The sequence below is a fragment of the Micromesistius poutassou genome, assembly GCF_964030765.1.
Source record: "Micromesistius poutassou genome assembly, chromosome: 17".
Taxonomy (NCBI): domain Eukaryota; kingdom Metazoa; phylum Chordata; class Actinopteri; order Gadiformes; family Gadidae; genus Micromesistius; species Micromesistius poutassou.
In genome coordinates, this window is record NC_140287.1 from 10851266 (window position 1) to 10860842 (window position 9577).

Below are 9577 nucleotides of genomic sequence, written 5' to 3' on the forward strand. Positions count from 1 at the left end.
TCTAGACTAGAAACATGTATGCATGGAATCTATTTTATATTTTATGTGAAACAATGTATTTGTCCCTGCTCAATAAACTTCTAAATAAATAAATGGATACATATTTAGACGTTATAAGTTGGAATTAAATTAAATTAAATTAAATTTTCCTCGATGAGAAGAGAAGGTTCTCTGATCACATGGGCTTCTGCCGGCTTTCCCAGGATGCTGGTTGCCTCGGAGCGTTGAACCCAACATGTTCTGGCTCTGAGCTGATCCACAGAACCAAAGGCTGGTTCTACGTTCCTCTCCCTTCCTGCTCAGAGAGGACTCTCTGTCTGTCAGGTCCCTTCCTTCCTCAACTGGATTTTCAGGTCCACTTAGCGGGTTTGGAGTCTTATCTTATCTTAGTCCTTATCCCTTATCTCCATAATAAGGCTCTCATCAGCCAGCTCTGCCCCAGACAACAAGGGGCCAACAGCAATGCAGGGACGACCCCAGGGGCTGCCCCAATGACCCAGCCGTAAAAGTGTTATTTGGGGGGGGAGACGTGCCTGTTCTAGTCAGGGGCAGAGAGGGAGTAGGAGTAGGCGCAGGCTGAGTTGATCCACCTTGTTTTTACGACTCCCTGTTATTTTAATCCAACACCTTTTTGTTGTTAGAATGAAACCCAGATGAAACCCAAAGTGACCTTTTAAAATCGACTATCCGGTTTCATGTTTATTTTAAAGCAAAACTTTTCTCACAAAACCTCCAAGCCTGGTGACTCCGACCGCCGGCCAGCAGGCCACCTGAGGCCCGCCCTGAACTCCACCCACCAGGTTACTCAGCAAGCACAGATGGCGGGCCCATTCGTGTGCTAACGGCAGACTTAGCCCCTATTGTGGCCCGGCTGCCATTGTGTGGCCCTAATGCCCCACACTCTCCTGCATGTGAAAGGGACAGTAGGTATGGCTCATTTACATGGATTAATTAAGACTCATAATTAGCTCAGCATGAGGGTCCATTTGAATGCATTCTGTGGTATTGGATCAACTCTATGGAGCACTGAGGGTCGGGGGGGGTAATGGATGGGATAAGGAAACACAACAGGGGAGGGACACACACAAACACACAATTGAATTATTTACCAATTAAATTAAAAGCGTGGCTCATCGGTCTAATCTCAATTGGCACACCCTCTATTTTATCTTATTTTTTTTTTATGTAGTTACTCCAATTTCGCTTGTTTTCAGGTCACGGATCTGAATATATTGTCGACGGACCGGATTTCTAATAAATCAAGAAGACCAAAGGAATATAATAATCAATTTATACAATGATAAAAAAATTACACAATGTAAAAAGCAATGATTTATGTTCATAAAAAATCTATTAAGCGCATAATTTTTCACTGAAAACAACAGTTACACCCACAAGGTGCTCAATTACTAAAATGCACGGAGAATGCATAAAAAAAGCAGTCATAAATATTTGTGAAATACAAAATCAGAAAATAGTAGCAACTAAATGTAAGAACATTTTGCAGGAATGGTATAAATCATAGTTTCCGTTGAAATGTTTCTTTGGTGACTCAGCTCAGTCCAAAGACGGTAAATCGAGTAAAAGAGCACAAAACCTCCACATTTTACCGTCAGAATGTTACCATACGAACCAGCTCCTCCAGCTGGGCCCCGGACCCGGGTTCAGGCCGTTATTGTTTGGTTTTGTTGCTTCCCGGTCGTTACTACAGGGGCCCGCTTCACTAAGAACCAGCAGACAGAGACCCACGGCAGCAGGCTGCCGCTGCTCTCCAGCGAGGCACCTGAAGGGAACCCCTTAAACGGTTGTTTCAGAGTCTGTGAGATGGCCGACACATCGAGGCCAGAGCAGAAGAGCTGTAAATACATCAGGTTCCCCCGCCTCACCCTCCACCCAACCCCACCCGTGACCCCAAACAACCAGGTCCTTCCTGTAGTCATTAAGCTCCATTAACAGGACTGGGAGGCTGGTGGTGGTGGTGCTGGTGGGGTTAGGGAGAAGTGATGTATGACTGGGCCGCATGTCCTGAGGTGATATCAGCATGCGTTAGCATTTCTATCTCTGCTCCGTGCCCCCCCCCCCTCCCCCAGGGCCCAGGCCCCCTTTGGCTTCACCTCCTCCTCTTCATGGTCCGTTATTATAAACACCGGGGGGGCCCCTGATAAAAAGGGGGCTGGGGGGCGGGGCCGTGGTATCAGACCCCTGACGGGTCAGAAGCCTTGGCTTTCCTCAGATACACCTCCGAGCGGCCGTCAGGGAGCAGGTGACTGAAGCCGCTCCTGAAGGAGGCCAGGAGGTGGCCTGGAGACAAAGGACAGAGACGGAGGGAACAGGGTTAATCATGTGAAGGGGTGTTTGAGGAGTTACTGTTGGATAAAGTACAATGGGCATCGGATGTCTCTGGATTACACAATAAGAGGTTTAGCAGTAAAGTTTTAACAAGAGTCAAAGCACAGATTTTATAAACAGTTTCTCACACAAAAGACTAAACCTAAGAAACACAGTGCAGAACGTTTAAAGAAAAACTACCCAAACTTATCCAAACTCTTTTGAAGCATTAAAAAGTCACCGTTAACCAAAAACGGAAACGTTGGTTTGGCTTAAATGCAAAAAACTTTTTTGCATACTTTTTGCAAAAAACTTTTTGCAAAAGAAACTTGAATTGAGTCACCACATTCAAAAAACGAGTTCAAACCACACAGAACCAGAACAGAACAACAACAGAGCAGAACCACAGAACTCACCACTCCAGGTGGTCTCTCCGCTCAGGCTGAAGCTGGTGCACTGGGGGTGGGCGCTGCACAGAGCCATGCCCTCCAGGGCGCTGTGCACGGCCAGGACGCAGCCGCGTGGGCTGAAGGACGGCCAGCAGCGGTACTCCACATCCCCCGCGGTGGCTAGGCCCCGCATCACCGTGTAGTCTGAGCAGGGACGGAGAGAGGAGGGGTTAGCATGACCAGGGACACACAGGAGGGGTCACACTCTGACTCTGGGGTTAATACTTTACTACTGGCACGTCCGCTGTTAAACTCTACATTCAAAAAGGGCAGGACGGGGAGGAGCTCGGGTGAGGAAAAGGAAGGAGGAGAAGGAGGAGGAACGCATGATGTCTGACTGTTTATGAAGGATTTATGAAGCTCTTATTTTACACCATACCACCACAAGCAGAAGAAAAATGAAATTGTACATTTTATATTCTGTCTATTTCGAGACCTGGCCTGCAAATCATCTGCTACACATTAGTGGAGAAATGAGGGGAGTAGTACACACACGCACGCACGGGAAAACCAGGCCAACACACCCACACCTTTCCCTCAAAACCGACCGCTTCACACGCAGAGGACAAGAGTCTGCAAGGCCCTGCTACATGAGGGGTGAGAAATCCTGCACATTCCTGCTTATGAGTGTGCGAATGTGTTTGAATGTGTGTGTGTGTGTGTGTGTGTGTGTGCGTGTGCTCGTGTGCGAGTCCCAGTATATACATAAGTATCCGTCTTACGGGGTAAGAAAAAAGAGAAAGGGCAAACAAGGGCCTGTTTATGAGGGCACAGAGGAGATCATTGTTACGGGAACAAAATGAGCTCTGTCAATTTGTTCTAGGAGGGGAGCCACGCTCCAGCTGCCGGCGGAGACACCGGGGGCCACAGAGAGGAGAACCTTGAGGAAACCCCCACCTCGACATGAGAACCACACACAAACCGTTCGTACTCCTAATAACGCACATCAGCACACATCTGCTGAGTGTCCCGCCGTGATCTGTAACTAACGGATCATTGACGTGTTCACGCAGGAGACGCTCATCCAAAGGCATCCAAGAGCGGCTCCCTAAAGAGCTCCTCGCTGCTCGACGTGAATGTACCGCTGTCAACGATCTCTAATGAACTGAGCTGAAGTGCTCCGCCGGCCAAACAGGGCGGTTCTTTCCCCAGTAACACTCACTTCTCTTTCCAACCCTTCAACACACAGACACAGCCAACCCTTCCTTCAACACTCCTGCACACCCACATGTCAACTAATCTAAATGAAATAAATAACAACAATAGTCTGCGTTAGATTTTCTGTGCATCACTCCCGTCTATCTGTGCCCCATTCAGGCGTTTTGTTAAGTTTAGTTCTAAATCAATAAATGACTGATTTCCTTTTTTCCTGATAGATCAGCGACCACTGGGACTTTCTCCTCTCTTTGCCGGGCCTTGTTAACTCAGAGCGCCCCAGTCTTGCCGGGGGGGAGGAAACGAGATCTCCATTAGCCTGCTACGGTTTCCTCAGCCGTGTCTAAATCTAAAGCGCAGCGGTAAATATAGACCGTGATGCTACAGATACTACACCAGGGAGCTGCTACGGACCCACAACAACCCTGCTAAAGGGGGGGGGGGGGGGGGGGGGGGGAAACGCGTCGACGACACAGGCCTGTTAGCGCTCGCCGAACCACGAACTGTTGGATTTGACTACTCCTGCGTCTCCGCCGACGGAGAGCGGCGTGGCGTGAAACACAGTGCAGCTCCTTGTTGAGGTTAAACATTCCTCCGTACCGCCAGCCCGGGCAGTCGCCCCCCCCCCCCCCCCCTCACCAGAGGGTGTGATTAAACTCACAAAGTGCTGCTAGGCAAACACACCCGCATCTGGGGCCTGGAAACTTGTGCTCCTGGCAGAGGCCCAGCGGCTCTGTTATTAATAATTCATACGAGGCAGAGGGGAACAGGGGAGAGAAGGGGGGGGGGGGGAGGGGATTCCTGCCCGGGCCGCGGAGAAAAGGGAGCAGCGCAAGAAAAGGAGCCGAGGCGAGACGAGCATACCGGCGTGTTCTCGTAAAAACAATAATGCAATCATTTCCCGTTTAATCAAGCAGTGGGGGGATCTGCGAGGCTGTGAGCTTCTAGTGAGACGCGGTTAAACACAGCGACGTATGCAATGACCTCACAGGAAGTCTCCGGGTCTGCTCTACTGCACGCCATTCCTGAGGCTAAATAAACGTGTCAAAATAGACCGGACGGCAGAATCATGCCCTCCCCATAAGAGTGTTCATTTGGGAAAGGAAAAATATGAGCGGAAAGATGGCGTCCACTCCGTTCGTTCTGCCAGCAAGGAGAGAAAAAATGAAAGAATGTTCAGCTGCTCATGCTTCAAGAAAGCGAAAGAAAGAAAAAGAGAAGGAAGACGTCTGGCAGAAACAAAGGGGGGGGGGGAGCGGGAGAGAGAGACAGCGAGAGAGATAGTGACACACACACACACACACACACACACACACACACACACACACACACACACACACACACACACACACACACACACACACACACACACACACACACACACACACACACACACACACACACACACACACACACAGAACTCCTACCTCTGATTATTGATGGTGGCAGGTTGTCCAGGTGCAGGCCAGACTTGTAGAGCAGGAGAATCTGTTCAAAGGAGCCTAGTGTCTGGTTGATATCAGCTCTCAGCTCACCTACACACACACACACGCACACGCACACACACACACACACACACACACACACACACACACACAATGTGGTCAGTGCCTCGACGGATCACACAAATACGACACACAAGATCAAACCTAAAGCCACATGCGCGGGACATTGTTTCGGCAGCCTCCATTTTCTATAATCCATACTTCAGGTGTTAATGCAACATATCCCCGCTTCAAATCAACGCCTGCCCCCCCCGCCCCCCTCCCCGCCCTGCTCATCACCAGCAGCACATCCTCCCAAAGCAAGCTTAGAGGACTACAGAAGGAGCCTCATTAGGCAGTCATTCGCCGCTCGCCCTAATAACACTCAGACAGACATGCCGGGCGTGTCACCACACGAGTGGATAATGAGCTGATCCGCTTTCTGATGTGGGGATTGTCAGAGTGCTGTCGTGTTGCGGCGTCTCTCTCTCTCTCTCTCTCTCTGCTCGGGCTCACCTGTGGAGTTCATGATGTGGTCCACCAGGTGTGTGAGGCCGGGCGGGGCCTGGTGAGGCAGGAGGTAGGTAAAGAAATACCTGGGGGCCAGGAAAAAAAAGAAGAAAACACAACTCATTCAGACAGACGGACCGACAAGCCAAATCGCGTCCTTCACACGGAACATGACTTGCCTCTGACAACCGGCTGTAAAAGCCGTAAACCTGTCAAAATATCAGTGCAAAACGTTTCAAAATAAAAGAGGGGCGAAAGAAAAGCCAGTTTTCCTGTTGAAACCACTAATTCATGTGTCAAAACCCATCCATCACCGCGGCCCGCTTCCCTCCCCGCTCCCCGCCTGTGTTTTACTGCCGGCAACCCGTTTGATGTCAGGGCTACACGTGTTTACACCCCCTTTTATCACTCTTCTCGTTAGTCTTTACCGGTAGGCGTTGTAGAGGTTCCTCTTCTGGTTGAGATCCCGGCAGACCCCGGCCCCCGAGCAAGGCAGCGTGAAGTTCCTATGGGGGAACTGCAGCAGGCAGTCGCCGTCCGAGCGGCAGCGGGGCTCCTCCACGCTGGCGTCGTCCAGGTCCGTGAGCTTCAGCTCGCCGGCCACCAGGACGAACTGACGCGGCTGGAAGTCCAGCAGCCCCACGGAGCCCAGCGGCGAGCGGGACAGGAAGTGGAGCAGACGCACCAGGCCCAGACACACCTGATGATGACACGGGAGATATGGAGGGACACTTAGACAACCGCGCCAACATGGGAGGAGAGAGAGAGCCCACATGGAGGAGGGTGAGAGCCAACATGGAGGAGGGTGAGAGCCAACATGGAGGATGGAGAGAGCCAACATGGAGGACGGAGAGAGCCAACATGGAGGACGGAGAGAGCCCACATGGAGGACGGAGAGAGTGGGGAAAGACGTTCAGAGTTCTTCAGCAGGGTTTTCTAAACGTTTTCCTAAATTTTTAACACACACAAAGGGCCCGTACCCGGACCGTACCAGAGGCAGATCGAGATCTCAGATTACAAAATAGTTTTCATGCCATATTGGAGATATGATGACGCACGACTCAAATGTTCAGGAGAAATAAAGCCCATCCAGTTGGAAACATTTGCAGCCAATCAAAACCAGTTCTCGTGGCAACGACGAACCCAACAACCCAAACAAGAGCTCGATATCTATAAAAATCCTCAAATTGAATGAGAGAACTAAACAGAGTAGCGTTGCTACAAACAAAGTGGGGAGGATGAGGTAAGGCTTGGTGTGCGGCTAAGCGTTGGTAGCGCTGTAAAAACAGAGGTAGTTGAAACCATACACCGGTGGATTAGAACTGCGCCACAGACACAGGCCGGCTCAAAGAGACCGACGGGCAGAAACCGATCCTGGTGGAATGTCATCGTTTTTGTGAGATGACGCCGCAGAACGCCGATAGAGGGCACAACTCATCCGCGTTGGTTACATGACGGTCTGCACTGAGAGACAGGGGGAAACACACGTCGTCCTAACACACACACACACACACGAAGAGAAGAAAGAGAGGGGCATTCTGGATTTACAGTCCACTTTTCTAATGTGAAGGTGTGTGTGCAGGAGAGAGAGAGAGAGAGAGCGAGAGAGCGAGAGAGGATTGTTAGCCAGCAGTTGGGGTCTTCTCATCGTTTCCAACAGCCGTCTGATCCGACGCCACCAGGACAGATGTCAAGGCCTCACCGAGGTTCGGATGTCCACCCCCCCCCCCCTCATGTCACTAATACCCTGCAGCAGCCCCTCATCCCGCTCTGGAGGAGGAGCATGTGTGAGGGGCAGGAGAGAGAGAGAGAGAGAGAGAGAGAGAGAGAGAGAGAGAGAGAGAGAGAGAGAGAGAGAGAGAGAACACAGATTTTCCATTCTAATGAAAGCCTTTCTGCAAGTGCGGGAAAGAACACACTCACACGAGAAAGAGAGTGAGTGAGAAGTGGTCGTACCCTGAACCTCTCCTCCCAGGGGCTCTGCAGCAGCTGGATCATCTGGAGGGGATAGCCTTGCTCCAGGATGGCGGTGACTCTTCCTCCTCCTCCGTCCCTCTCTAAGCCTTGTCCTGGATCCTCCATACAGTGTCCTCTAAGCTGTGTGTGTGTGTGTGTGTGTGTGTGTGTGTGTGTGTGTGTGTGTGTGTGTGTGTGGGGGGGGGGGGGGAGGGCATGGCCAGTTAGTCACGGCAGAATGCACACAAATTGAAAAGACATGATGGGGAAAATGTTCCTCTAACCTAGGCATCCCATAATGACATTCACAGTTCCTAAATAACATTAGCATGCACCAGCAGAATGTTGAGGAAAATAACCTTAATATATAAATAATAAAAACACAAAAAAATCCAGTTCATATCTAATCGGTCAAAACCACAACCTAACATTCTGTGATTTACGTTGTTCCACTATAATACATGTCAAAGCCACGACGGGACAGGCATGTTGTCTGCTTCCTATACAGCTCGTTACAGAGACCGGGTCACGGAAGGGTCAATGAAGTTAAATGAATTACATGGAAAGATTCTACAGAAGCAATTAGGCTTTTTCTCCACATCTAATTATACGCGTTCTGGCAAAGCGCTCAAGCAGAAACACACACACACACACACACACACACACACACACACACACACACACACACACACACACACACACACACACACACACACACACACACACACACACACACACACACACACACACACACACACACACACAACTTCATAATTGCGATTTACCTTGATGATATTTGGGTGCTTCAATCTCTGCAGCAACACTATTTCTTTTTTAAGTTTGTACGCCACGAGTTCGAGGCAGCCCCGCGGGTCTCCGAAGTCCTGCAGACACTTCTCCATGTCGTTCCCCTGCTCGTTGACGAACTTTAACGCCACCGGTTGGTCTTCGGGCAGAACTACTTTGAGAACCAGCTTCGTGTATCCGGAGCCCAGGACGTTACCGGTTTGCACACCAACCAGGGAATCACAGTCCATCTCATCCATGAGCATTCGCCTAGATCCATCCGTGATCTCGTTCCACAGATTGTAGTCAAACATCGCGCTAAAGGACTGATGCTGCTGGGGGAAATACCGAGATTCCGCCAACATTTTCTTCTCACTGCCGTGAGCCGAAAGCAATGGAATAATCTCCTTGCGTCTCTCGTTGAGTTGATGCAGAAGCGCACTCCGTCGCCAGGCGAGGTCCTGGTCCTCCGCGGTTCCGTTGGTCACGTTTCCTTTATTCGCCCCCAGCTGTAAACTCCTGATCAGGAGCGACACCGACACGGAGCTGACCACGAAAGCCAGCAGGGCGGCGGCACATAACGGGCTGCCCAGGACGGGCATGATGGCCCGGGGAGAGGCTCAGTAACACACGGGGAACCACGCCGGGTGAGACGCGTCAACGGCCACTCAGGGTGAGGTTGGGTAGTCGATTGGTGATCTGTTGCTGCTGGTCCGCCTCACCTCCTACTGAACACGCCCCCCTACGGGGGGCACGCCCTCTGGGGGCGTATCCTGCGGTCATCTTACACCCCCAGAAAAACTTTTGCAAAGCGCCTGAACTTCCACTGACTGCTGCCAATTCTTTCTCCTTTTTTTCCCTCTCTCTCTGTCTCTCCCTTGTGTGTGTATGTAAAAATGAATTTAACTA

General features: G+C 50.6%; 1 protein-coding gene across 1 annotated transcript; it reads right to left on the minus strand.

The window, feature by feature from the left end:
* Nucleotides 1-1357: 1357 nt before the first annotated feature.
* pkdccb (protein kinase domain containing, cytoplasmic b) lies at nucleotides 1358-9325 on the minus strand. Its single transcript, XM_084482526.1, has 7 exons — nucleotides 8668-9325; nucleotides 7883-8023; nucleotides 6355-6626; nucleotides 5933-6012; nucleotides 5360-5467; nucleotides 2745-2921; nucleotides 1358-2301 (listed from the first exon to the last, which is right to left on the minus strand). Exons 1-7 carry the CDS (start codon nucleotides 9268-9270, stop codon nucleotides 2195-2197), a joined length of 1488 nt encoding a protein of 495 aa, XP_084338652.1. The 5' UTR covers nucleotides 9271-9325; the 3' UTR covers nucleotides 1358-2194.
* Nucleotides 9326-9577: the final 252 nt, after the last annotated feature.

Excerpts from the sequence above, each read along its gene's own strand:
- pkdccb (XM_084482526.1), bottom strand. The coding sequence starts at position 9,270 with ATGCCCGTCCTGGGCAGCCCGTTATGTGCCGCCGCCCTGCTGGCTTTC. Across the intron at positions 6,627-7,882 it reads CCTGGGAGGAGAGGTTCAGG|GTGTGTCTGGGCCTGGTGCG; the intron begins GTACGACCACTT and ends TGTCATCATCAG. Across the intron at positions 6,013-6,354 it reads AACCTCTACAACGCCTACCG|GTATTTCTTTACCTACCTCC; the intron begins GTAAAGACTAAC and ends CCTGGCCCCCAG.